The sequence below is a fragment of the Tribolium madens genome, unplaced genomic scaffold, assembly GCF_015345945.1.
Source record: "Tribolium madens isolate multiple individuals breed KSU strain unplaced genomic scaffold, Tmad_KSU_1.1 Scaffold_96;HRSCAF=242;Tcas5.2_LG5, whole genome shotgun sequence".
Lineage (NCBI taxonomy): Eukaryota > Metazoa > Arthropoda > Insecta > Coleoptera > Tenebrionidae > Tribolium > Tribolium madens.
In genome coordinates, this window is record NW_025401068.1 from 11,068,070 (window position 1) to 11,094,924 (window position 26,855).

General features: G+C 35.0%; 5 protein-coding genes across 12 annotated transcripts in view; 2 read left to right on the top strand and 3 right to left on the bottom strand.

The window, feature by feature from the left end:
• LOC123012407 (zinc finger protein chinmo-like) overlaps nucleotides 1–4,634 on the bottom strand; it is a 30,434-nt gene extending 25,800 nt beyond the window's left edge. The window contains exon 1 of the mRNA XM_044410294.1: nucleotides 4,322–4,634. The gene's annotated coding sequence lies outside the window, so the exon portion shown is untranslated. The remainder of the gene's footprint in view (nucleotides 1–4,321) is intronic.
• Nucleotides 4,635–5,979: 1,345 nt separating this feature from the next.
• On the bottom strand, nucleotides 5,980–9,495 carry LOC123012653 (calcium uptake protein 1 homolog, mitochondrial). 4 transcript variants are annotated; one of them, XM_044410710.1, is made up of 10 exons: nucleotides 9,104–9,495; nucleotides 8,908–9,052; nucleotides 8,437–8,602; nucleotides 7,430–7,467; nucleotides 7,312–7,323; nucleotides 7,021–7,135; nucleotides 6,811–6,971; nucleotides 6,523–6,764; nucleotides 6,263–6,480; nucleotides 5,980–6,210 (listed from the first exon to the last, which is right to left on the bottom strand). In XM_044410710.1, exons 1-10 carry the CDS (start codon nucleotides 9,349–9,351, stop codon nucleotides 6,056–6,058), a joined length of 1,500 nt encoding a protein of 499 aa, XP_044266645.1. In that variant the 5' UTR covers nucleotides 9,352–9,495; the 3' UTR covers nucleotides 5,980–6,055. The 4 variants fall into 4 exon arrangements, with proteins under 4 accessions (XP_044266645.1, XP_044266646.1, XP_044266647.1 ...); XM_044410711.1 differs by lacking the exon at nucleotides 8,437–8,602 and adding an exon at nucleotides 8,702–8,861; XM_044410712.1 differs by lacking the exon at nucleotides 7,312–7,323.
• Nucleotides 9,496–9,899: 404 nt separating this feature from the next.
• LOC123013021 (protein argonaute-2-like) lies at nucleotides 9,900–18,232 on the top strand. The gene is made up of 3 exons (XM_044411311.1): nucleotides 9,900–10,148; nucleotides 10,273–12,311; nucleotides 16,832–18,232. Exons 1-3 carry the CDS (start codon nucleotides 10,133–10,135, stop codon nucleotides 17,963–17,965), a joined length of 3,189 nt encoding a protein of 1,062 aa, XP_044267246.1. The 5' UTR covers nucleotides 9,900–10,132; the 3' UTR covers nucleotides 17,966–18,232.
• Nucleotides 18,233–18,627: 395 nt separating this feature from the next.
• On the top strand, nucleotides 18,628–19,406 carry LOC123013596 (MRN complex-interacting protein). Its single transcript, XM_044412225.1, has 3 exons — nucleotides 18,628–18,721; nucleotides 18,770–18,838; nucleotides 18,885–19,406. The coding sequence occupies exons 1-3, from the start codon at nucleotides 18,671–18,673 to the stop codon at nucleotides 19,047–19,049; spliced, it is 285 nt and encodes a 94-aa protein (XP_044268160.1). The 5' UTR covers nucleotides 18,628–18,670; the 3' UTR covers nucleotides 19,050–19,406.
• Nucleotides 19,059–26,855, bottom strand: part of LOC123013589 (extracellular sulfatase SULF-1 homolog) — a 27,910-nt gene continuing 20,113 nt past the window's right edge. For 2 of the 5 annotated variants that reach the window (XM_044412211.1, XM_044412208.1), the window contains exons 5-10: nucleotides 21,850–22,099; nucleotides 21,561–21,796; nucleotides 20,943–21,513; nucleotides 19,785–20,895; nucleotides 19,637–19,712; nucleotides 19,059–19,584 (exon numbers count right to left, since the gene is read on the bottom strand). In XM_044412211.1, the coding sequence (XP_044268146.1) occupies nucleotides 19,470–19,584; nucleotides 19,637–19,712; nucleotides 19,785–20,895; nucleotides 20,943–21,513; nucleotides 21,561–21,796; nucleotides 21,850–22,099 (2,359 nt within the window). In that variant the 3' untranslated portion in view covers nucleotides 19,059–19,469. The remainder of the gene's footprint in view (nucleotides 19,585–19,636; nucleotides 19,713–19,784; nucleotides 20,896–20,942; nucleotides 21,514–21,560; nucleotides 21,797–21,849; nucleotides 22,100–26,855) is intronic. The other 3 variants (XM_044412210.1, XM_044412209.1, XM_044412212.1) reach the window with 3 other exon arrangements.

The window sequence follows — 26,855 nt, forward strand, 5'->3', positions numbered from 1 at the left end:
CGCCCCCAGGAAGTTCAAGGTCGGACGATTATTCACGCTAATTGCTTTAAATAATAAAAGCAGGCCCTCGAAATGTACACGGCCGAGTCCTAATTTAATTATTTCGAACAGAAATCACATACGCCGCCGACGCCGCCACCGCAAATAACAAATGAAAATTGCACCGCTGACACGTGCGACGCCTAAATTGAACTAATGAAAGGGGGCGGCGGAGCCCTCAAGGGGCGCACTTTACACAACTTTGCAAACTTGCCACAAACCAAGAGGACTTATTTCAAAACGGACAAAAACAGAAAGAAAAAATAAATATAAAATAAATTGTTGTGAAAAAATCGCAAACATGTTTTATATAAAATTTCTAGTAAAAAAACAGTAATGACAGTTGACAGGCGAAAAGCGGCGCCATTTTAATTTAAACCGCCCATTTTGGTCTCTTTTCAGGTTGTGAGCAATAAACGTTTTTTAGAATTAGCGAAAGCAAATAACGGGACATTAAAATTCATTTGACAGGTCGTGTATGAATTTTTTTACGGTTTCATCCCCTGGATTTGGTAACTTTAATTTTTTCAGTGTGACCAAAGCTGTGTCACTATTAATTTAGCGTTTGGGACGAATTTAGACGCAATTTCTCGCTGTATTAAATTTAGAGGAATGGAGAGCATTGCCAACGTTAGAAATCGATCGGCACTTGCACTTTCCACCACTCTCCCTCTGCCCCTCCGGGTCGGGAAACCCCCCCGAAACTAGGGCACCTCTTTATGATTTTTTCCCCGAGTTAACACTAGACAGGAGACACTTTTCATGTTGATTTATCACCGTGTCGTAAATCCGACTCGTAAAACGTCAAATTCCACACCCCTTTTATACATTCATGGATATTTTCCCTACGATTTACAATCCATAATTACGAGCTTTGATTAGAAGCGCACGCCAATGGAGCATTTCTGGCACCTGCCCAAAATACTCACATCGCGGAATGAAATAAAAGGGAAACCTTGATTGGTTTCTATTTCTTTTTTATGTTCAAGGTCACTCATGTATTAAACCGTAAATCAAATTATTTAACGCAACTACAAACAAAAGAATTAAGATCTTCAGATGCATAATATCGGTATTCGTTTTTAAATTCAAACTGGCGGACACGGAATTTTGGACAACTTTCAACTAAAACTTTTCAAATTTTAGTTTCGAACGTCAATCATAATGACAACAAAGCGTGGCTTACATTGACATTTTTTGGAACTGACATAAATTTGATGTCCAAAATTCCGTGTCCGCCACTGTACAAGCTGGTTCACATTTAATTACCGGCGTGAGATTCAAAAGTCAGATTTTGGATACCCCTGGTGGAATGTCAAGTTAAGTTGTCCAATTTTTATGTATAAAGTTTTCTGCATTTCGAATAATAAGGAAAAATTCAGGCTTATAGCGTGGTTCAAATAAAACTACCAGCGTAACAAAATATTAGTTTCAAAAGTCAGATTGTGGACATCCTTGACGGATTGCCGAGGAAAGTTATCCATGATTAATTCAAATTTGTCAGGCTCGTAGTTTTGTATGAATCATCCTGTATATTATAATAGGTTTTGAAAACAATAATAAAAAAAATTATAGTATAAAATATTTCAGGCTCCTCGGGAAAGCATACTTTAAAAAATTATTTAAGCATATTAGAACACATTTAAGACTAATTTCAATGTTATTGGGAAGGAATAATTAATATAAAGTAAAATATTGAAAGTTTTCTTAATAAAAAGTACGTGAATGCTATATTTTTACACCCATTTTTTTTAAATTTAATTTCAGGTTTTTAAATAAAAAACTAATATACAGGGTGAACTGCCTCTATTATTGAAAGTACAAGTGTAATGTTTTGCCTTTTTATGTAGTTACCAAATTTGCAACGACTGAAATTATTTGGAAATGTGTAATGGGTCGCATTATTCCAGGACCGCACAACTTCTTTTTCTAATAAAAGCCATTCATTTTTTTCTTCATTCTTATTTGTTTTGCTAAATGCTATAAAACTGTCTTTTGTTTTTGAATTTTGGTTACGACATTGCTGAGTTATTTACATTTGCAAAAATTGGAAAATACATGCTTTGACTTACTTCTTCTAGCATCTTTGTTTTCAACAATAAAAAAGTAAAATGTTGCAAAAAGTAGACTTTGCTCTATCGTCTCATGTGATTATTATTCGTTTTTGATATACAGGGTGCCAACTAAGAGTGATCAAATTATGCAATTTTAAAACAATAATTTTTATGGTATTCTACTATTAATTAGTTATCAGTTATCAGAGTTTAAAGCTTGCACTTTGACTCTATTTATTTCTGTTGGAAAAATAATTTTCCAAGTTTTTTTGCTACAGGCTATTAGAAGAGGAAACAAGGAAGTTCTATCCTAAATTGTAACTCTGTTTAATGTTATTTGTGACTTTTATTGGCAAAATGTTTGTACTTTTACTAAATAATTATAAAAAAAAACTTATACAATATTATCAGTGTCATTAAATAGACATGAAAAAATGTCAAATGTCAAAAAATTAATGTCAAAATTTTTTGACAGATAGAATTTTTTAAACATATTTTTCATGTTCCTGGTATCTTATCTTACTTGAAATTTTTCTCTGGGGCGCGAGTTCTGGCGCAACCCTGTATATTCTTATTCATAATCGCTATAGTAACATGCCGATTGCTAACGTTTTATCGTTAGAATATAGTAGATTTCATTGAAATTGGCATAATGATTGGCTAAAAAATTTTATATTTAAGTTTGTAGCCCTGCGCATGTCCCTGGAATAACAGCAAATGGGGTTTTTGTTTTTCTTTGATTCCTACCTACATGGCTTGTTGAACTGACATGACTAACATTTGTATTCGTTTTTTCACTATTTTCGTTGCTTTTTCGTTATTCCCAGTATTTTTGTTCCTATTTTAGATTAACGGAATTAAATATACCATTTTGAATAAAGCCAAATTATTTTCTCCAAAGCAAATTGTGTATGTATGGAAAAAACTCTGTGAAAAAAGGTTCTTTAAAAATTTAATTTTAACTATCTTAACCTCACTTTTTTAGTGACAAATTTTGTTCTTTAATATGTAAAGCCTCTTTCACATTTAAAGCGCGGTTTACACAATCATGGCCTACTGTTATGCCAATTTAAATGAAATGGATTATACGTCATTCCATTCTTTGGTTTGGAAGTGATTTAGAGTAAAACCTGGACAAATCGAACCTTTATATCTAGAAATTTCGTAAAAGGAAAAGAAAAATGTAGCAGACGGTTTAATAAAAAAAAAATTCTGTCATCTCGAAGAGAAATGAATAAAATGCGTATCTACATGCATATGCAATTTTAAATTTTTGTTGTACTCTAACAATTTATGTTTATTTAGTTATTTTATACCGTAAAAAGTTAAAAAATCAATATTCTACATCTCGAAACTTCGATAACTCGAATAATTTTTTTAGCAATACGCAATACGTATTTCGACTTAACGAGGTTCCACTGTATATTAAATTGCCAGTATTGATAGCCTACCAAATGTCATAAATGCAACTTGTTTGCATAATGCATCAACTTTATTATTATTTTAACAAAATGATTTGAATAAAATAGCATATTTACACCATCGTGATTTATCTAACCTCGATGCTGCGCCTCTGGGTCAAATAACCCGAGCCCTCATGGGTAATGAAATACATATATTTCCCACCGGTGATTATAATATATTATTTGTATACCTAAGTTGAAAATATGTAATTTAATTAATAGACCCTTTAGTAAGACAATAAAACTAATCACTATTTTAATAAAGCGTAAAGTACTAAGTGTAAGTTTAACAAATGAATTTTTTAAAATTATTTTCCCAATTTCTATTAACGCATGTCTTGCTTTTTTTTGTAAAATATGTGAAATCGCCCCGGGCCTTAACCTGAAATGCGTAATGAAAGTGGTGCAGATGTTCGATATGTTATCTCCAGGAGGCGGAATATGTAATTAACGCGTGCAGCCCCAAAGCCCCCTTTTTAGGTTATTTGTAGGTGTATTTAGTGGATGTGGAAGGAATGAAGGAAGGGTCGTGTGATGCAAGAGGGGTTGGTGGTTAGCTGATTAGCAATTTTGTTCTTCGCTATTACACGGCAGTCAATGAGTCAATCAATAGTTAGGTAGGCATGCATATGCGCTATGTAAGCACCTTCCACACATCCTGCACAAAGGACGGACGCCACTGTCGGGGGGCGCCGCTCGCCGTTTGAAGGTTATAAGCGGATTTTTCGGGGTGAAAGTGAATGAAAATCGCACAATGCCACTCACCTGTCGACGAATTTCCTCCAATTTTCCAGTTCTAGCCCTCCATAAAGTAGTAATTAAATGCACAGCAATGATTCAGGTACGGTTTATTTCGAATTTAAAAGACTGGGAAAATCGCGAGTTGCCGCGAATTCTTCTAATCTAACCTAGCATTTATCACAATTATCACAACATTTATTTAGGTAGTTAATTAGGTACGAGTTTAAGAAATGATTTGCCAGTGTCGAGATGCATTTCTCGGGTAAAACAATCAATTTTATTTCTCGCGAGTTTTGTACACTGGCACTCGGTCTTGCACCTATCGGCGCATGTCAAATTTTACCTTGGATTTGCGTTTTTTGCCCAAAGCGGAAGAGTGCGCAACTTGCGTTGCGGGACAGTCGAGACGCAAACCCGCACGCACGTGCGTACAGTGCGTCGGACAGACGTTCAACAACCTACACTAGAGGGCGCAAAACAACCTGTCTACTTGGTTGCATAAGCACACAATATTTTTTAAATTTTGGATATAAAATCTTGATTTTAGAAACCGTGTTAAAAAACTTTAAAGCCTTTTACTACGTTGATTGAATTTGGTAGAAAAATTACAAAATTTTCAAATTTAAAAACTTTAGCAACATTAAGTCGTTGATTTAGTGCATTGCGGAGAAAAAAATCTGTTTTGTTAAATTTACCACATTTACTCAATTAATAAAAAATAACTAAATTTCAATTAAATAATAGTTATTTATTGTAAGAGGGTGTTAGGTAGCGTTTAATCCACGCAAGAATGTTTTAATTAATTTTTAATTAATTTTCTTAAGTGGATAAAACGCGACTAACACACGACTGCAATATAACGTTTTAGCCACAATAACAGGCCCAAATTATTCCAAACTTAATTAAAAATTAAACTGATATTTAAACGTCACGCTAAATGTGCTTTCGGTTAAACGTAGTAAGTGTGTGTGGAATAAAGTCCTTTATAGAGTGATTTTGGATAAAATAAGTAAAATAACAATAGTGTGCATACTGGCGCACATTTTTGTATATTTGGTTGCATAACAAAAAAAATAGAGTAAGTAACAAGTCGTTGATTTAGTGCATTGCGTAGAAAAAAAATCAGTTTTGTTAAATTTACCACTTTTACTTAATTAATAAAAAATAACTAAATTTTAATAAAATAAAATAAAATTACAATAGTGTGCATACTGGCGCACATTTTTGTTTATTTGGTGGTGTAACCAAAAAAATAGAATAAGTTTGTCTTTGAGTGTTGAAAGTAAATAAAAATTGATAAAATGATTGTAAAAGCACTTTTCAAAGGTACTAAACGTAGTCAGTTATTGATAATAATTTTAAAATTATTAACTTATATCCGCTTTGGGTACTAAAAATTTCCAAAAATTTTGACAAAAATTAAACTAAACACACTTCTAGTGGCAAAAATGTGGATAAACTGTTGTAAAAACGTAAAAAAATAATTTTTCAAAATTAGAAAGGTAAGTTTGTAAACTTGCACACACTTTTGTATACCTGGTTGCATCACCTTTTTTTTGACATTTTTAAAATTAAAAGTAACTAATCTTACATATTGTATCCTGTACCAACTCCAAATTTTATTGTATTTAACAGCTTCAATAACTCAGAATTTCTAGGTTTTCAACGAGAAAAAAACAGTCTTAAAAACTTTTACTTTATTTGCTATTCAAATGAACACTAACAGTCTTAAACAATCCTTAGCAAGTGAAGTTGCAATTAAATATCTAACAATGCAGGTCTTGTCTCCTTGGCACATTTCAAAACCGACTGCATGAACTTGATAAATCCAGTATCCTTCGGTTTTTCCAGCCCTCTAAGCAAGCGATTCTTCATAACGGCGATAAACTCCTTATTACTCAACTGTCCATCCACTGCAACCAACCAATTAACTCCTCAAACCCTCCTCCTCAGCTCAAAACTCACTATTCTCATCGAAAATCGTAAAAACGACATGAATCACATGGTCACTGAGATCGACATGGGCCACCGTTTTGGCCACATGTTTCAAAGTCGCTTGATCAATGGACGCCCCAGCGATGTGGTAAAAAGTCAAAGCGGTATCAACGTCGTTAATATTATTCAAAAAGTGGAAGAAATTCAAATAGTCTTGTTTGGAGATGCCTTGGCCGTGATCCCTGAAACTGAAGAAATCTGTAAAGGGAATGGTTTGTCCCCCAACTAACGTTTTTTTGACTCGCTTCAACATGCGCGATTTCTTCTTTTGAGGATATCCGGCGTATGCCAAGAGGAGTTCCGTGAAGTCGGCTTCGCTGATATTCCCGTTTTCGTCCGGATTCTTCCTCAAAAACTCCAAACTCAAAATCTCCTTTTGGAGCTTCTCTTGAAAATCGAGGAACTTCTCGATGGTCAACTTCCCTTTGAGATTCGGACCGAAGAAGTACGTCGTGAGGGCCGAGTTGACTCCCTAAAAATAGCAATTTAATTTTGTTTTTACCGGAAAATTTCATTACCTTGAAAGTGTTTCCGGTGTTGGCGTGGTCGCGATGTCTGGACCCAATACTAGTCTGTTGTCTTATCAAAGTTGCGACTTTTTCGAACTCCTCACAGTCGACGTCCCCATCGCCGTTCAAGTCAAACATCCGGAACGCAATCTCGAAGTGGCGTCGCGACGCTAGGTACGTTCAAAAATCGACAAACTTTCACACTTTTTTTTTACTTACTCGACAAAACGGTCAAGAGGAAAATATAATCAGAGAAAGTGATAAGACCGGCACTCCCCAACTTGAAGAAAATGCTATCCTCGTCCAAAGTCAGCTCCAATTTATGTTGCACAGTCTAAGAAAAAAACTTAATCATTCAATTTTTTTTGCAAAAATCAAGCTCAATTTTATTAATTTCAACTGGTAGTGTTATTTCTACCACAAAAAGTCATGCCTATATTTAAAAATTTTCAAAATTCTAATAACATGCAAAAATTTCCCAACAGTCATGCTAAGGAGTTAATTAATTACCTGAAAATCGTGCTGAAAAACAGGTAAATAATTACAAGGATGTTTACAGAGTCTCGAAGATAATATAAATATTTTTAAGGAAGTTTAGAGAAAACGTACAAAAAATTGGGGCACTTACTTTGGGGTCGTAGCGCCGGTACTGATCCAGGCCCAGACCTAAAATCACATTTTTTAATCAAAGTAGCCCATGATTTTGAAATTACGTTGACAATATTGGAAACCGTAGAAACTGACAAGTGTCATTATTCATTGTTGCCAACTTAATGTGAAAATCACAGGCTACTTTAAATATCAAACAAAAATGTATTTTTTACTAAGACATTGCATTTTATTCTATTTTCTTAAAAACAATCGACTTATTTATTGACTAAAGTGGCCTGTGACTTTGAAATCAAGTTGGTAATATTGAAAACAGTCATACTTGATTTGCCAACTTGAACTTAAGAGCAGAAATAAACGCATAGTATTTACTAAAAAAATATGTGAGACCAAATTGTATGAAACTAGTCAAAAAAAAATGTCGAATTTGGGTTTAGCCGCCAATTTGTAAATTTATGATATGCGAATATTAAGAAAAGCAGTAAAAAAAATCAAACCAACGATATTGATCAAAGTAGTCTGTGACTTTGAAATTAAGTTAGATATTTTATTCAATGTTGTCAACTTAAAAGCAAAAATTAAACGTATGGTAAAAATGTAAGACCAAATTGCAATAGTGTCAGTAGAATTGGTTTTTACCACAAAAAATGTGACTTTGAAATTAACTTAGCAATATTGGAGACTAAAAACAGAATTTTTTTATTTATTAAAAAAAAAGACATTTATTGATCAAAGTGGCCTCTGACTTTGAACTTAAGTTGGCAATATGAAAAACCATAGAAACAAAAAATATAAAAGCTGACAAGTGTCATATCTTCTGTCTCCACCACAAGTCTCTCACTTTAATCAATGTTGCCAACTTGCATGTCATTTATCAATAAAAAAAAATTACGAACAAATTAAATCCAAAACTAATATTAAGTAAGCAGTGTATTTGTTAATTTTGTTAAAAATTTGTAAGCAATTTAAGAGGAAAAAACTAAAAACTAAAACTACGCTAGTTTCGCAGCCTAGAGCCCCACTAACCATCCGGCTGCTTGAGCCCCGGCGTCATCGACCGCAAAAAGTCGTCGGGGGTCATGTAAATCTCATGCTGATCGACGGTCGGCCCTTGGACTTGCAGTGTGGCGAAATATCGAAAAACTTTATCGGGCGTAGAATAGTGGCGGATACGGTTCTCGTATTCAATAATCTGTCAAGCCATGCAAAAAATTAGTATGAAAAAGTGAGTTAATTATAAATTAGTTCTAACACCAAGCAAACGTTTAAAAATCATCAGCCGCTTTATTACCATCAGGCTGTCTCATTCCGGGCGTCATAGCGCGAAGAAAATCATCCGGAGTCATGTAAACTTCACTGCCTTCGGGGGTTAACAACCGGACTGTGGCGAAATATCGGAAAATTTTGTCTGGTGTGGAATAAGCTCGCATACGATTTTCGTATTCTATTATCTGATAATTTCATTAAACAAGACTGAGGGCAAATTAAATGGCTTACTTTCCGATCACGAAAGCCGATTTTCTCCTTCCGGTGTTTCTTTTTCTTGGTGTCATCTTCAGCGTCCTCGGATTTTTCAACGTCGGAATTTTCGCCGATTGTCTCACTCTGGGCCTTCACTGGGGGAAATAAAGTGCGCCGGACCCTAAAAATAACCATCAGACACACAATAACACACAAGAATCTATCATAATACCATCTATAATCAATTGATACAAGGATGAAGAGCCCAAAAACCAAACCATACCAGAATTTGGTAAATGGTGGGGTTTTCTTAGGTTTATGACCGAAATTCTTATAGAAGCGTTTCTGTTGCACTGGATTTGGGTTACACTGAGTTACAGGAGCTAGTTTTAAACAATTTGGGTATTTTAAGTAAATTAAATGGGATGAAGGGTAGAGGTTATGTGACCTCACACTGAATTGCACAAGGCGCGAGAACATTCCTGCGGTTCACTACACAATATTACATGCTAAATGTCTTCAGAAAAGTCAATTTTAACTTAAAATTCAGTTCAATCTTTAAACTTTTTTATTTATTTTATTTATTATTTTTTCTTTTTGACGTTTCAATGACATTTCATTTGACGTGTGCTGCTGCGTTGCTGATTTGAAGAAATGTAAATCAATAATTAAATAAAAATAAAATATTACATTATATAACGGTGTTTATATTTTAGTTTAGTTTGTATTACTTAACTATTTAAGTAAATAATAAATTATTACAATAAAAACATTTTTTAATTAACAGCTGCGTTCGCGGTACATTTAGTTGAGGCCGAGTCATTTAATAGATGTAGTTTTTGCTCAAGCTTTTTCCAATGTATTTTGTGCAAAGAATTTATTTTTACTATTCATTTGTGGCTGTTTAAAGCGTCTTGTCTTCTTTAAGTAAATAATTACAATAAAAAATTGGCTCTGAGGGTGCAGTATGGTGTAAAATGTTTCACGAACAAAGTTTGTGGTCATGTCATATGGCAACGTTGCAGTTTTTTCATTGACAGTTGACCACAGTTGACAGATAAAGTTTTGTTTTGTGAGCTTCGTCGTGTGTGTGATAAATTTTCGTGTTTATCATATTCTGTTTCTTTCATACGTTAAATCTTTATACACATTTGTTTGTAGTTTGTGAGTTTTAACTGTGTACAATTATTGTAGTGCACTTTGTTTTTTCAACCTACTTTTTATAATATCGTGAACGTTAATTATTGTTTAGTGTTCCAACATGGGAAAGAAAAAAGGTATTTTAATCATAGATGCTTTTAAGTTGAAATATTTTGTAAAATTGTGCAATTGTGACATGTCTTACGTCATACTGTGATTCCCCTAATTCTCTACCATCCGCCATTTTGTTTTACTTCATAGGAAAGGGAAAAGCCCAGGGGGGCTCTGGTGAGCCATCTCAGTCCGAATCGGGAGCTTCCACTCCATCAACATCCCAACAACCCCCTCAACAACAACAGAGGCAACGTGGTGGTCCCCAAGGGGATGCACCGGGTCCACGCCAACAACAGCAGCCTCAGCAACAAGGGGAGCAACAACAGCGATCTCAACAACAACAAGGGGGGCAACAACAACAGCGGCCTCAACAACAAGGATGGCAACAACAAGGAAGGCAACAACAACAAGGAAGGCAACACCAACAAGGAAGGCAACAACAACAAGGAAGGCAACACCAACAAGGAAGGCAACACCAACAAGGGGGGCAACAACAAAGGCCTCAACAACAAGGAGGGCAACAACAATGGCCTCAACAACAAGGAGGTCAACAACAACGGCCTCAACAACAAGGAGGGCAACAACAATGGCGTCAACAAGGAGGTCAACAACAATGGCCTCAACAACAAGGAGGTCAACAACAACAATTCCCAAGTCCACCTCAGCAACAACAACCACTTGGGCCTCCACCAGGAATGGCTCCTGGTCCATCTCGACAACAACAACAACAACAACAACGCCGTCCCGGCCCCCAGCAACAACAACAACCTCCAGTCCAGTCCCCTGTCCCTCATCCTGAGCCCTCATCTCCTCCAACACAAGAAGTGAGACCTCCATTGAGTGGTCAAGGCGACTGTCTTTCACGAGCCCTTGACATTATACCGGGCAAGAAGGGTAGACGTATCCAGATTGAAAGTAATCATTTATCGTTAAATTTGGGCAAACTCATGGAGGCGTTCCATTACGACGTTTCTATCACTCCAGACACTCCAAAATCTCTACTTCGCGACGTGATGAATCGTTTCGGACAAAAACACTATCCGAAAAACCATCCGGCTTTCGATGGCCGAAAAAATCTCTATTCACCGAAAAAATTGCCACTACCGAATGACACCAAAAGCGACACAATTGAAGTCGAAGGCGAAAATCGAAAAAAAGAGTTCAAAGTTGAGATTAAATTAGCGAGAACTGTCGATTTATCTCCACTTCATGATATTTTGAAGACTAGACAATCGCCACAAGACGCCTTGCAATGTTTGGATATCGTCCTCAGAAACGCACCTTCGAACACTTGCATAATCGCAGGACGGTGTTTTTTCACGCCTCCACGAGATGGCCAAATTGTACAGCTCGGTGACGGCATGGAAATGTACTACGGGTTCTACCAATCAGCAATCCGAGGCTGGAAAGCCCTCCTCAATGTCGATGTCGCCCACAAGGCCTTCCCTAAGGAGATGAACGTCCTGGATCTTGTATGCGAAATTGGAAGCGATTACAGGACCACCATGACGCGAGAACACCTCTCCAGAAACCTCACCGATAACGTTCAACGCGACGTGGAGAAATTCCTAAAACAATTGAAAGTCAAGTATGAAATCCCCGGTCAAAGTGCCTCGAAACGTATTCATCGTATTAACGGACTCGGCGCACCGGCCAGTCAAGTCCAATTTAGGCTCGATGATGGTAGCACAACAACAGTGGAGAAATACTACCAAAATGTGAAACGTTGCCGTCTCCAATACCCCCATTTACCCACATTGTGGGTTGGTTCGAGAGAACGTGATTCGAAGATTCTTCTACCGTTTGAGTTTTGTACAGTGTTGGCGGGACAAGCCATCAATCGTAAAATGAACGAAAATCAAACTAGCAATATGATCAAAAAAGCGGCGACTTCGACTGATGTCCGGAAAAGTAAGATTTTGCAAACTGTGCATGCAGCGAATTATAATCATGATCCCTGTATTCGGGAGTTTGGATTTTCGGTGAATAATAATTTCGAGAAATTGGATGCTCGTGTTTTGGAACCGCCGGGTTTGTTATATGCCCGGAATGCGGTGGTTAAACCGAGTAGAGGGGTTTGGAGGCCGGATAGGAATCAGTTTCTTGTTGGGGCGACTATCAATAAATGGACTGTTGCATGCGGGACGAGGTATCCAGCGAGGGGAATGGACCAGTTGGCCGATATGGTGAGTGTTAATTAGGAGAAAAATCTGCGAAGTGGCTGGCTTTTGCAGTGTTGCCAGATCAAAAACATTAAATTCACCAGATCCGAGTTGAAAAATTCGACAAATTTTTACCAGATTACAAGATTTGTATGGCTGTATCTCGCGAAAAAACGCAGTTTTTATACATAATTTATTAAAAATTAAATCTTTTATTTGAGATTTTAAGGGTGTTATGCAGTGAAGTAAAATTTCAGTTTTCAGAAATATGCAACCCAAATTGCTGGGCGTTTAGGCTTGCACTGGCAGCTGTCAATCAACGGATTAAAAGACCGCCTGTGGCGACGGTCGCTAAGACCACACCAGACCGAACCTTTTAAAATAATCCTAGTAAAATTTTCAGAATGTGCACTTTCACTTATTTTCATATACGATAATAATAATACTAATAATAACAAAATGCCAAGTTCAAGTTGTATTGTTAAATACGTATGAAGATAAATAATAATCTTTTATAAACCGAACACAAATAAAAAAGAAATTATAAGGACCATAAATGGCTTTATATTCACACAAAATATTTTATTAGAGTAACTGCAGTTTAAAAATTTAAAAGACAAAAAACTACATCTTGAAAGTAATCAAAAATAATTATTATTAATCATACAAGTGTGTAATGTACTAAACTATGTTTTTTTAATGTGACAGAAATTTAGGTTTTAGGTTTTTGAAGTACTGCAACAAATACTTTAGAAATGCCTAAAATATAAGTTATCTAGTTGTTGCACTAAGGAGACGATTTTTAGATCACATATTTTTATGTGTAAGAGGTCATACTTATTTTTTCTATACTTGACCGCACTTACTACAGCCGTTCGAAATTTTAATACATGCCGTAATAAAATTCTAATTTTTGGACTGAGTTTAGAGCATTTGGCCAATTCTTTTAATTTATTACAATAATTTCGCAAGATATGGTTTCTACACTCGATTTTTTCAATATAATAATCCGGGCCATATGGTTTGATATTTTTTATTTTATTATAAACACTACTATCATCATCTCCTATAATTCGTTTATATTTTAAACCATGCATTTCTACCGAACACATAAAACTATCTAAAATAATTTGTGCCTCCATCGTTGTCGACGTGATTTCCAAATTTTTAAAACATGCATATGGTGGTATGTCAACATTTTTATGATAGAACAACCAAATATTATGTTAGAAATTATTCTTTAACTAATAAGCAGTGCTAAATCTCAAAAATGTAAATTTAGAGCGAGATATTTTTATATTGTACAAGAGTTTTCTTAGAAGAACTCAATTATTTGCTACATAAAAAAGGCACTAGAGAAAAAAATATTTTTTTTTAAATTTCTAACGCATACCTGATTTTTTAAAACTAATGTTATGTTAGAAATTAGTCTTTAACTAATAAGCAGTGCTAATTTAGAGCGAAATTTATTTATCTTTTACAAGAGTCGTTTCCCCTATCCGGGGACACACTGTGTATCTGCTTCGAATTCTGTCGAATAATTCGCGAATTAAAATTTGAATGCAGTTAAATGTTCTATAAATTGGCCACAATGCTACTAGACTTAAAAAAAATGTAGCTAAAACCAGATATCATCAGTTTGAAATTCAACAAAAAGGAAAGCTTCTTGCAGGTACCGCTTGTGTAAAATCATTATTAGGGGTTAAGCGCTCGATGGGGGGTAATAACGGCTGTAAATCATGGAAGACGCTTGAGATTTTCGGTCCAAGGGTAATGTGGGTTGCATCCATTTTTTAAAGTTTTTTTGTAATTTAGCTTGTATTATAAAAAAAATTGAACGTAGCGAGGTGCATTTTTTAATTATCTACATGTCTATAAAAAATTTGTTTTAAGATGTTGCACCGTTACAAAGAAAAACCTGGGCAAAGTTTTACAATAATGGTAATTTTTTAGAGAATCTAAGTAATATTTTGAAAAAATTACATCATAGCGGGGTACGTTATGCTATTATTTACAGATAGAGACATTGATCTTTTTGTAGAATTAAAAAATACAGATTTTACACATGGGTGAAATTTGTATATTTTCCCGTATAAATTTTAGACACTAGTGGAGAGCCTTAAGTTTATTTTACAAAAAATTACAAAATTACAGTTTTCAAAACTATTTACTCTACTGTTCCGTAGATGGCATGTCTCTAGCTAGTTCCAAAATGTACCACCAGAAGAATTTGTCGCTTGTGTACAGACCGAAAGCTTTTGAACAAGTTTTCAAAGGAAAAAAAAAATTGAATTTTAAAGAAAAACCGTAAATAAATTGCTTTTTTTACAATTAGATGTTAAAAATAAACTTATTATTCAAATTGCATGGAAAAAGTACAGTAACATAAGTATTATACGCCAAAAACAAATCAAAAAATTCTTCCGTACAGTTTTTTTATAAAAAAATAAAATGACCGAAAATAGAGGTTTTTTTAAATTTATTTTTAAACGACATGGACAAAAAATGTTAAATTAATATACAGGGTACCCCAGAACAAAAAATTTGACAATAAAACCCACGAATAACATTGAACAGAACTACAATTTAGGATACAGCTTCTTTGTTTCCTCTTCTAATAGCCTGTACTTGGAAAATTTGAAAAATTATTTTTCCAACACAAATAAATAAAGTTAAAGTGATTTTTTTAAACATTTTTTCCATGTTCGTGGTATCTTTTATGGTATCTTTTTCTGGGGCGCGAGTTCTGGCGGACCCTGTATATTGCTGCTAAGGCCATCGAAAACTTATGAAATTTTATTCAGAAATTTTGAATGACGATTATTTTTTTTATTCATTATAACTCAACCTTAAAAATCTGCTTAAACTCTTTGAAAAAAAAGTAAAAACAACATGCATTTTGGGTTAATTCTGTGATTTTTCGGCTTGTTTTCAATAAAATTTTGCGAAATAATTGGGTTTATTTCGGAAAACGTGCTAAAATGCTCGAAGAAAGCAAAAATAATGTAATTGTAGACTTAATTTCTTGTTTTTTTAGTTTGTTTTAGTGAAATCTAGTGAAAAACTTGAGATTTTGGTACAAAAACGGGCTTTTTGCCCAATTTTGTGGTTTCTCAGCTTATTTTTGTCTTACTTTTGTTGAAAAACCAGTTAAATCGAGTGAAACCAACAAAATAACATCAATATCAATCCTTTTTGTGATTTTTAGGCGTGTTTGGATAAGATTTTGCAAAATAAATGATCCTATGGGTCTAATATCAATTTCGATTTAATTTTGTAATTTTTTAGCCTGTTTCAACGCAATATTTCGATTTTTTTTTGTTTTTTTCCTTCCAAAAGCATGCTTAAACTCTCGAAAAAGGCCAAAAAATGCTATTTTGTTGAATCTATGGCTTGTTTTTACACAATTTTACATTTTGTTTTAAGTTGTTCGACTCTGTTTAGTAATATCTCGTAAAAAAATAAGAACTATTTTTTAACCAATTTGGTGTTTTTTGATTATTTTGTCTTCAACAAAATTTGACGAAATGGTCAAATTAAAGCCCAAGGGTTAGGTAAAAATAACATAATATAATCTTCTTTTATAACAATTTAGTGATTTTGACATGTTATTTCAAATTCGTTCGAAAAAACAGAGTTTCCATCTTAAAAATCTGCTTGAACTTTCGAAAAAGGAAAAAATTATATCATTTTCGGCCCAATTCTGTGTTCTGTTCTGTTTGCTGTTGGCTTGTTTTTAACTAATTTTGCGAAGTAATTGTGTTTCTAGCTGAAAAACGTGTTAATACCCAAGAAATGTAAAATTCATGTAATTTTCGACTTAATATGTTGATTTTTCAGTTCGTTTTAGCGAAATCTCGCAAAAAACTGAGATTGTAGTACAAAATAACATCAATATCAATTATTTTTGTAGTTTTTAAGCGTGTTTGAACAAAATTTTGCAAAATAAGTGAGCCTCTGGTTCAAAAACGGAGTAAGTCGACCGAAACAAGCTAAAAATAATATCAGTTTTGATTTAATTTTGTAATTTTTTTGCCTGCATCAACGAACACTTTTTATAATTCTCTCAAATATGTGCTCAAACACTTGAAAAGGGCAAAAACAACGCCGTTTTTGGTCGAATTTGTTAAATTTGTAGCGAAATTTTGCAAAATAATTGTTTTTAGCTGAAAAAGTATCCGAAAAACACAAAGAAAATAAATAGTCATTTTCGATTCTGTGTAGTAAAATCTTTTAAAATAACAAACAGAACAATTTTTAACCAATTTGTTGGTTTTTCGACTTTTTTGAAAAAAAAATTGACGAAATAATCAAGTTTCTGATTAAAAACGTGGAAAATGTTTGAAAACAGTTTTTTTCCAAAAAATCACCAGATATTAGAATTTTTACAAAAGTCTTCACCAAACCAGACTAACATGAAAATTATCAGATCTGGTGAAATTTCACCACATTGGCAACACTGTTTGGAGCCGAGTTAATATAACTCTCAAAGCGCCTTCATTTTTAGTTTTTTTCGAGCGATTTTCAAAAAAAATCTGTTCTAGATTTTCAAGATGGCTGGTTCGAACGGCATGCGCATCACCTCGAAGGCTACTCCCCCGTTCACACACATTGGGGGTCGCCAAGGGCTGCGTGATTTCATCGATTACTTCAAAAGCAAGCAAGACTTTGACCTTATCGTGGTGGTGGTCCCCAACACCGGCCCCCAGTACTCGTTTGTGAAGCAAGCGGCTGAATTGAATGTCGGTTGTCTCACTCAATGCATCAAAGACCGAACCATTGGGAGACTTAACGCGCAAACGGTTGGGAATATTCTCCTGAAAATCAATAGCAAGATGAACGGCACAAACCACAACTTTTCGATAGGTTCGCGTCCGCCTATCATGTCTCGTCCGTGCATGATTATGGGCGCTGATGTCACACATCCTAGTCCCGACGCTAAGGACATACCCAGCGTCGCGGCGGTGACGGCGTCGCACGACCCAAATGGTTTCAAATATAACATTTGTTGGCGTTTGCAGCCCCCGAAAGTCGAGATTATTGAAGATCTCTGCAATATCGCCAAGGAACAGTTGATGTTCTTCTATCGAGAGGCTCGTTGTAAACCGGAAACGATCGTGTTTTTCCGAGATGGGGTTTCCGAGGGCCAATTTGAGCAAGTCCAGCGTGCGGAAATCGCCGCGATACAAAAAGCGTGTAAAATGTTACAGAAGGATGATTACGAGCCGAAGATAACGTTTTTGGTGGTGCAGAAAAGACACCACACGAGGCTTTTTCCGACAAATCCCAGGGATTCAGAGGATAAGAATAATAATGTCCCGGCGGGGACTTGTGTGGATACGCATATTACTAATCCCAGGATGCAGGACTTTTATTTGGTCTCGCATGCGAGTATACAAGGAGTGGCTAAGCCTACCAAATACTGCACTCTTTGGGATGATAATAATATGAGCAATGATGATATTGAGGAGATGGCATATTATCTTTGTCACATGTTTACGAGGTGCAATAGATCGGTTAGTTATCCAGCACCGACGTATTATGCGCATTTGGCGGCGGCGAGAGCCAAGGTTTATATCGAAAACGATAGATTGGACCTAACTAAGTTGAAAGTTCATCAAGACAAGTGTAAGATCCAGGAGAGCATCGTTAAAGGAAAACCGATGTTTTTTGTTTAAAGTGGAGCATGTATTGTTTAATATTATGTTAATGGATTTTTTGTATACCTAATCGTTTGTAAGTTTTAGAAATGGTTGTTTAATACCCCCAAAAAAAATATAAAGTAATAGAAACGATAATTTTCAAGTTTTGATGATTATTGATAAAGCAGGAATCTTCTTAAAATTACCATATTGTATTTTCAAAAATAGTTAAACTTTTATTCACTGTTAAATTCCTCCAAAAAAAAATAAAACAAATAGAAAAATAAAACAACGCGTTTCGAATTTGTTTTTTATTTCAAATCCACACTTCAAACTGGTGATTATCGATAAAGTAGGAATCTTCTTAAAATTAGCCCAATTTTTGCTCGTCTTATTTAGTTTTCAATAATGGTTAAACTTTTATTCACTGTTTAATACCCAAAAAAAGTTATAAAACTAATATAAAAATAAAAATGCATTCGAAAACTTGGTGATTGTGGCTAAAGTAGAAATCTTCACAAAATTGCATAGCCTTATTTTTGTTCCTATTGATTTTACCCATTATTTAAATAAAAAACATTATAAATCATCCGGTGGTATTTTCTTATCATCATATCACGTAAAATTGAGCTTTGATTTAAAAAGCATTTTTTAATAGTTGACAGGGTTGTAAACGTTACAAAAATTGCGATTGGTAGTAGTGTTGTCATTCAACAAACGTCAACTTCAAAATTTCAAAACATGCCACAAGAACATCACGTTTTGCAGTGTTTCAAGTGTGACACGTTCCAGGTGGGTTCTTGGAGTAGTTTTTCCACATCAAATAATTTAAATTCGTAGGTTGACATTGTGAAAAAGTCGCCCAAGTGGAGTTGCAAAATGTGCGGAGAGAAGCAATGTGTCAAGGAGGTAAAAACACGTTTTTCCTTATAAAAAATGCTTCACGGGATTGCAGGTCTATGCTAAAGCTTCGGCGAAAGACTGCCGGGTAATTGTGCAATCTCTTAACCAGCAAAGATTAACACAACCAGAGTTTAAACAAAGAGTTGACCCCCTTGGTGAAAATGTTGAGGACTCTGCTAATTACAGCGAGGGCAATATATTTCAAGGTGAACAATAAATCAAGCTGTTTGGTATATTATGTTTTATTTGTCCTCCTTGTTACACATGTGTTTGGAATTGAGATAATTGTACCAAGCAGGTTGTAATAATACAAGAATTATATACAAAATGAATGGACTAGACGGAAATACATGTCAAGAATGGACAAAAGTTATTGCCCTTTGTTTCACTTTGATAGAAATTCAGGAGATATTGCTACTTTTGTTTAGTGGAAGTATTGCAGGTCCCTAACATTACCTTACTATATCTTTACACAATTACATATAAAGCAAAAGCTTTGAAACCTACAAATTAATTTAAAAACAAAGTCATAAATTAGAGATCACAATAAATGCATCATTAAATGATATACTTTTTTAAAATTCAGTCGATTATTCTTATTGATAGTGTTATTCACGCTGTTTTCCTTCGCTTCCTCCTAATGCCAGCTTCTCTTAAAATTCCCATCATTGACGTCGAACTGTTTCTGCCTCGCTCTCTCGTGCTTATTCTGACGCCAGATGTACTTCCACGGGTTACGGCGACGCCACGTCCTTGAACCAAAAACCAAGTCAGCAAAACATGCACCAAAATAAGTCTACTCACTTGTGCGTTTTTGAGGCATGACTGTACTCCCAACGCGGAGAAAATTCAGACTGTGTAAGCGGAAGCAGTCTGCCCCCTGATAACAGTATTAGTAAACCAAACCAGTTGTTAGTAGCCAAAGCGTGACAATATATTATCTACCACTCACCCTCCTCAACCAGTTTCCTCTTCTTGGAGCGATGTGGCGCCCCCACAACCATCTTCGCATGATGGTTGTGATTCACCGTGCAAGACTTGCCCTTACACGCCATCAGATGCTTCAACTGCTCGTGCAGATACAATTTTTCCTCCACTTTCAACTGCTCGATCCGATTTTGCAACTCGTACGGATCGATCCTAAGATTGTAGAAAGTCACCAATCCGGTGGTAAATTCACAATAGAGGAAATTGTGCGTCGAATTGATCGTCCTAACACACGAATAAGTGTTGTTATTGGCATTCATGCAGAAGCAAAAGGGGCCTTCGGTCCACATCGGGGCTGTCTTCCAGTGCTCCTTATCGTGCCGGAAGCAATTCATGCGTTCAGAAGCACACTCTTTCTCCAATTGGTCACGTTTGCGCTGTTTGCGCAACTTCTTCCGGAGTTTCTCTTCCTTGATTTTGTGTTTGGGGGTGGGACGCGGGTCGGGGGTGCAATGACAGTTTTCGTACTCTTCGGGGGCTTTGGTCGTGGTGGGCGAGGTCGTGATGTCGTTATTGGGGTGTTTGTGGCGGTGGTGGTTACCGTGACCGAAATAAGGGCTACTAGTGGTGAGCTCAATTCGGTTTATTTTCACCGGTTTGCGTCTCCTTTTCGGTTCTTGGCCCAAATTTAGTTCGTTTATTTCCGGCGATTCAAATTTCACCGTTTTATTTCTCTCGTCATCGTCTTGCCCCATTAGAGGCCTTGTATGTTTCAAGTGTCGCCTAATTTCTTTCAATTTTTCGAGTTTTTGTTTCAATTGGTGGATTTCGTTGTCTATCTGATGTCGGGATTGTCTCCACGACTTCGGGTCTTGATACACCGAAGTGGAACAGTTGACACGACCTTTACTCATGATTATACAACCGGCGGAAATAGTGTTTGTGGCGAGGTTGAATGAAGTGTTAACTGATTTCAAGTCGATTATTTTGCCTTGAACGTCTTTCATGACGGTCTCGACGTGATCAAGAGTGTCACGTTTTGCTCGTGAGGTCATGCTTGGGTTTATTAGAGCGAAGAGGATATGGGTGAGGTCAGTGTCACGTTTGATGCGTGTATGACGTCGTGTTAGGTTTCGCTAAAACAGGAATTTAAATTACCGACAATTGGAATAAAACCACTCACATCGACCATAGTCTTGTAAATTAAGCCTTCCTGAGTGAAACAAGCACACTTCCGCAATAACTTGTTTCCGGTCAAAGCAAGCATTTTACATTTATGTTTCCTCCATCTACCGTTTTCGTTAATGCAATACCACTTTTGGTTCCTCCTACAGGGATATTTCATTTCATCGGTGGCACATTCTAGGGTTAATCTCTCCAGTTTACTTCTCCACTCTGGAAAAAACCTCGTTAACCGACAAAACCCCTCAAAATTTCGGTTAGTACCTTCACCTCGGATTAGATTCTTGTTAGTAACATTTGCTTCGTTACTGTAAATATCATCATCATCGTCGATTTCCTCCTCATCGATATCTTCATCTTCGTCGTCTTCGTCATCAAGTGTCAAATCCTCACCTGACTCGTAGACTCTTCTCGGAGTTGTCGTCGTCGTAGTGACGGTACTCTCCCATAATTTCGTCGACGTCGCCATCGAGTAATCCTCGGGGGCCAAAGTCGATAGAGGGGCTTCCGTGGTGGTGTTCCGTCTGGCTTTAATTCGGGCGTCGAGATAGGGGGTTTCCCTGCGTCCAGAGCTGCAAAACACACACCTAGAAACGGTTATAACCGGTCTAAAGTTCACCTTTCGATGAGGAAGGTGTCCAGCCATCGCATCCGTTTCCTCTTCGAGTTCAAGAAGAGGGGAAGCACCGATCTGCCGTCCATATGTGGGGGCGCCTCGACGCCGGCAATGTCCAGAAACGTGGGGGCTAGATCTATGTTAAGTACTATATCATCGACTACAGTACCAGGCTCGACACCTGGACCGCGGACTAAAAACGGGATTCGGACGTCGAATTCAAACGGAAAACTTTTGCCCTTTAAATAAAAATAACCGAGTGAAATTATCGGAAAAGTGATGGTCTATATACCTTGATGAGACCGAACTGGCCCAGATGGTACCCATGGTCCGACGTGTAAATAATGTAGGTGTTGTCGAGTTCGCCCAAAGCCCGGAGCTCTTCGACGATGAGATGGACGGCGGCGTCGACCGATTGCAGCGTCTGCAGACGCTTGGTCATCAAAAGGTCGGTGAATTGCCTGTGGATGGGTTGCATCTTCTGGGTCACTTGCAGGATCCACTGCTTGTCCGGGTTGGGGGCGTAGTCATATGACGGGGTGCTACAAATAATAAAATATTGAAATTTTTACCATTTAGAATAAAATTTTCATTTTTGTAACTAAGCCATCGACATTATATTAATTTTTTTCGCAATAAAAAAAAATTACAATTTCAATTTAAAGTCTAAAAAATAGGAGTTTAATTCAATATGAGTGGAAAAAGGTATTATTTATTGCAACCATCCGAGAAAGACACGATTTATACCCTCTTCAGAAAGATTATATTAAAATATCTGATACAATTACATTACTGACTAATCGTAATATTGTTACGTAATAATATGGTTTTCCATTTAAATTTTTAAATTTCGTTGTTTAATGAGTCATTTTGTACATTTAGTAAAAAAACGCAATCTGCTGATTTCTCACTTTTTGAAGCCTTTTGTTTCATGGAATGAATTTATTCCTTCTAACACTGTTATATCTATTGTATCTCCAATATATCACCAGCACAAAAACAGGTAGCTATCAGAAAATCCTAATCATTTCATTCCAGAATACACAGGTACTAGTTTACTACTCAATTTAAGTTTATACAGGATGTCCCAACGAGTTGAAAAAGTCAATTCGTGACCTTTAAATAGTAAAATTTAAAAAAAATTATATAGTTCATTGGTAGATACTAATCTAGTCCATCGCCTAAAATTACTTTCAATTATACAGCATATCTCAAAAATAAGTTACAATACAAACTTGTGTTTTTTTTAAATAAAACACCATATGTTTCTTAGCGTTTTTGGATGTAGATTTTTATGACAATGTTTTTTAAACTATTATTGGTCAATTTTGCTTAGTTTTAAAAATAAGACGGTTTTTTTGACAAAAACATGCACTTTTTAAAAATTTATTACACAAAAACTAAACTAATCTAGAAATATTCTTTTTTACTACGCAAAGAAAAAATAGGGTGTTCCATTTAAATTTTTTAAGCTATCTAACTTTTAATAACTTCTTAATTTATTAATCTTTACAAATGCAAAAGACTAAAAAATTGATACAGTTTTAAATTCTGTACTTTCTTCTTCGCAGAAGTAAGGAAACATTTGCTCTAACTCTTTTAGTTTTTGTGTTATAAATTATTAAAAAGTGTATGTTTTCGTCAAAAAAAAACGTCTTATTTCTGAAATTAAGCGAAATCGACTAATAAAAGTTTAGCGTAAAAACATTGTTTTAAAAGGCTGCATCCAAAAATGTAAAGAAACATACGGTGTTTCATTAAAAAAACACAAGTTTGTGTTGTGTTTGTGTAACTTATTTTTTGGACATGCTGTATGGTTGAAAATAATTTTAGGTGATTAGTATCTATCAATGTCCTTTACAATTTTTTTTAAATTTTACCATTTAAAGGTCACTAATGGACTTTTTCAACTCGTTGGGACACCCTATACAAATAGTCGTATGTACGAGTAATCTTAAGTACGATTTTTGTTTTTCGTTCTCTGCCACAATTTTTTCTTTTTTCTTAGAATTCTACAAGGTGTTCTGTTTTTATTGTTACAAATATAAATAGATGGCAGAATATTCAGTTTTAACACAAAATTTTCCTATAAACATGTTTGGAAAAATACTAAGTAAGGGATTTTTCCCAATATTTCAGGATAGATAACACAGAGTTATTATCTCATTTTATTTTTTTATGAAAAAACGAACCGTTCAAATTGCATGAAAAAATACAATACATAAGTTGGTAGTCTACAATACGCGACACTGACAAAAATTTCAAATTAATATATGATGTATGCTACAACGGCCATCAAAAAGTTATGATTTTTTTTCAGAAGTTTTGAATGACGATTTATTTTTTTATTTAGTATAGTTCAACCTTAAAACTTTTGAACCAATTTAAAACGGCCAATCCTCCCATTAGTTCACGCACTTGGGGGAAAACGGTCACCTTTTACGACGTATCGTGATAATAATTCTTACACGGTGCTCGTAAAACCGTCGCGACGCTTTTTTATATGATAAGCTTGTCGATAGGGCTCAAATCTGGTGGTCTAGCTGTTGGACGTGTTAAATTATCATCAGGGAGGAGAGTGTATTTCAGTGATTGCATAATTTACACGATGGCGGCGTCTCATACGTCACGAATGAAAAGTTTATGAAGCGGAGCTGCGCTCTTCCTTCCATTACAGGTCAATACACGTATGCAGAAGGAAAAATCAAGGATTCGACGACTGAAATGTTTTTCAGACACGCGAAACGCTTCGACGATTTGTTATTTTGCGTTTGGGGTGAATTAACTGGTAATTGCGGTAAAAAGTCGTAACCTTTGGAGGTGACCTACTCAACTGGATACAATACAAGAGGCATTGCGGGAGTAATTGTTGAGACTACGAAAGTGCTGTGGTCATTGCGTCCTATATTTAGGTACCAATTAGACCACAATGACGTAGAAAATTGAAGATTAGCAAAAGTTTCACTGCTTAATCTTTTTGCATTTTATTTTAAAAATGAATTCAAGCTCAAACTCTGAGTCGTTCTGAATGGACAGCTTCACCACTTATTGATTTCCCAACAACTTATGAATGGAATTCTTTGAAAAGAATTCGTATCACTTGACCTATAAAACTTTAATTCATCTCAAATTCGCGAAGTATTTTACAATTTCAAATTTATAAATGTCAAGAGGAGTTTTATTATTTATCGGCAAGTAGCGTGTTGCTATCTTAAATTTTAAAGTTGTCTGGTGTGTCTAACGACTAATTGACGTTTGAAGAGAGAGATTTCAACTTGGAGATGCTGCAAAATGCAGGAGTTTTCAGCCCAAAATAAGTTTCTTTTCAATTGATAATTGTCAATTGTTTTATTTATAGTAGAAATACGTAAAAAATAACAAGCAGCTCGATTCTCGACTTCATAAAGCACAAAAAAGGCATTTTATGGTACAGGAATGCGGCTAACGAGGACCTCACGTGGGTTGCAACCGCGTAATATCAAAAAAATTAAAATAAAAAAACAAACTCGTTTGTATTGAAATCGATATCGGTATCAGGCAGGGGTAGCCTCAACACTCACCCTTCGAGGTGCCAAACAAAACACATTTAGCATGCCCATGAATAAAAAAAAACATACAAAATTTTGTATTAAATAAATAGTTTTGATAGTTTTAACTAAACTAACAACTGAATTAAAAAAGAATCATTGCAATAATTAACCAATAATTAAAATAAGCAATAATTTGGCAGCGAAAGAGACAAGAATAAAACGACATTGGTAAATGTCAATAATGGTAAAAGTAAAAACGCTTAGGCGCAAAAATAGAATTTTAACTCCATGGTAAAATTGGATTGTTATATTTAATAATATTGTGATTTTTAACAATAAATTCTAGAAAATCTTTTGAATAAAGATAATTCTTTTCTAACAAATGAAAAAACCGTTGTTTTTAAGCAAAAAAAATTACAGTAATTGTTTAATATCTATTTTTTTCAATATTGATTTACAAAATTTGCAAATTGGGGTTTTTAGAGAGCAATTTTTTTTAATATAGAGTACAGATGTCTGATAAAATGTTGTTTTGTGCTATTCAGGGACGTATTTAGTTGCCTAATTAATTTTTCTAGTTAATAAATTTTCTTAAATTGTATTTTTATATTTCTTAAGTGTCAGTAAAAAATTCAGTGAACAAGACTTGGCTTAGATTTATATTTCGTTTACGTTTGATGAAAGAAAATTATAATGCTTCAGTTTAGAAACGTCAAATTATTAATAAATCAGTTTCTGATTTTTTAAAATATGTTGCTGTTTTAGCTTCAATAACAATTGACAGAAAAACAGGCTGTTTCGTTTTTATTGTTAAAAATATAAACAGGTGATAGGATATTCAATTCTAAGTTTCCTATAAACATGTATCCAAAAATGCTTGGTAAAGGAGCTACACCCCCTGAAAGGGGGCTAATATGTTTTTGCTAATATTTCAGAAACCATTTAAGATAAAATTACAAAATTTGGTACAGATGATAACCTTTATACACCTAAACGAATTCAAACATCAAATGTCGAAATTTTTAATCAGGGGCGTACGAAACTGGGGGAGTTTAAGGTAAAAAAATACCCTATTTATTTTAGCTTTAGTTTCTCGGTACATTCAGCAAAAAAATCTTAAGTTCGATAGTTTATCACAGAAAAATCGATACGACTTATTGTTTTTGAATAAAATTAATTTAAAATTTATGTTACACACCAATACAATATTCAAATAAATCAGAATATACAGAATAATAAAAGCAAGAAATTCATATTTTTTAAGCAACCTCAACTAATTAACATTACATTACAGTAACAATAATAACATTAATTAAATGAATTTGCCTAAATCTAAAGGAGTTGTTCAAAGTGACCACCATTTTGGTCAATGCATAACTAAAGAAACTAAAGCCAAAATAGATAGGGTATTTTTTTATCCTAAACCCCACCAGTTTTGGACGCCCCTGACTAAAAATTTCGACATTTGATGAACAAAAACACGATTAGCCCGTCACACCAAACTTTTATTTTAATAGCACAMCGCGTTTCGACCACAAAGTGGTCATCCTCAGGTGAGAATAAAACTAACTAATTTAACAATGGTAATGCCTTATATACTAATTTTCCGACTTTCACTTTCCCTACCCTCAACTAACGAGTAGAGGGGAGAAAAGGGAATGGGGCCGTTGTCTGAATTCATGAGATTATCTCTATTTTTAAATATTTCAAGACTCTCGAAAGCGTCAAGAAATTTACAATTATTGACTACTCTAATGATTTTTACATT

Coding starts and splice junctions, on each gene's coding strand:
- LOC123012653 (XM_044410710.1), bottom strand. CDS start 9,351: ATGTTCTCGCGCCTTGTGCAATTCAGTGTGAGGTCACATAACCTCTAC. Junction 6,765..6,810: donor ACACCGGAAACACTTTCAAG/GTAATGAAATTT, acceptor TGCTATTTTTAG/GGAGTCAACTCGGCCCTCAC. Junction 6,211..6,262: donor TACGATTTTCGATGAGAATA/GTGAGTTTTGAG, acceptor GGTTGGTTGCAG/TGGATGGACAGTTGAGTAAT.
- LOC123013021 (XM_044411311.1), top strand. Junction 12,312..16,831: donor TGGACCAGTTGGCCGATATG/GTGAGTGTTAAT, acceptor AATCTGTTCTAG/ATTTTCAAGATGGCTGGTTC.
- LOC123013596 (XM_044412225.1), top strand. CDS start 18,671: ATGCCACAAGAACATCACGTTTTGCAGTGTTTCAAGTGTGACACGTTC. Junction 18,722..18,769: donor TCAAGTGTGACACGTTCCAG/GTGGGTTCTTGG, acceptor TTAAATTCGTAG/GTTGACATTGTGAAAAAGTC. Junction 18,839..18,884: donor AGAAGCAATGTGTCAAGGAG/GTAAAAACACGT, acceptor ACGGGATTGCAG/GTCTATGCTAAAGCTTCGGC.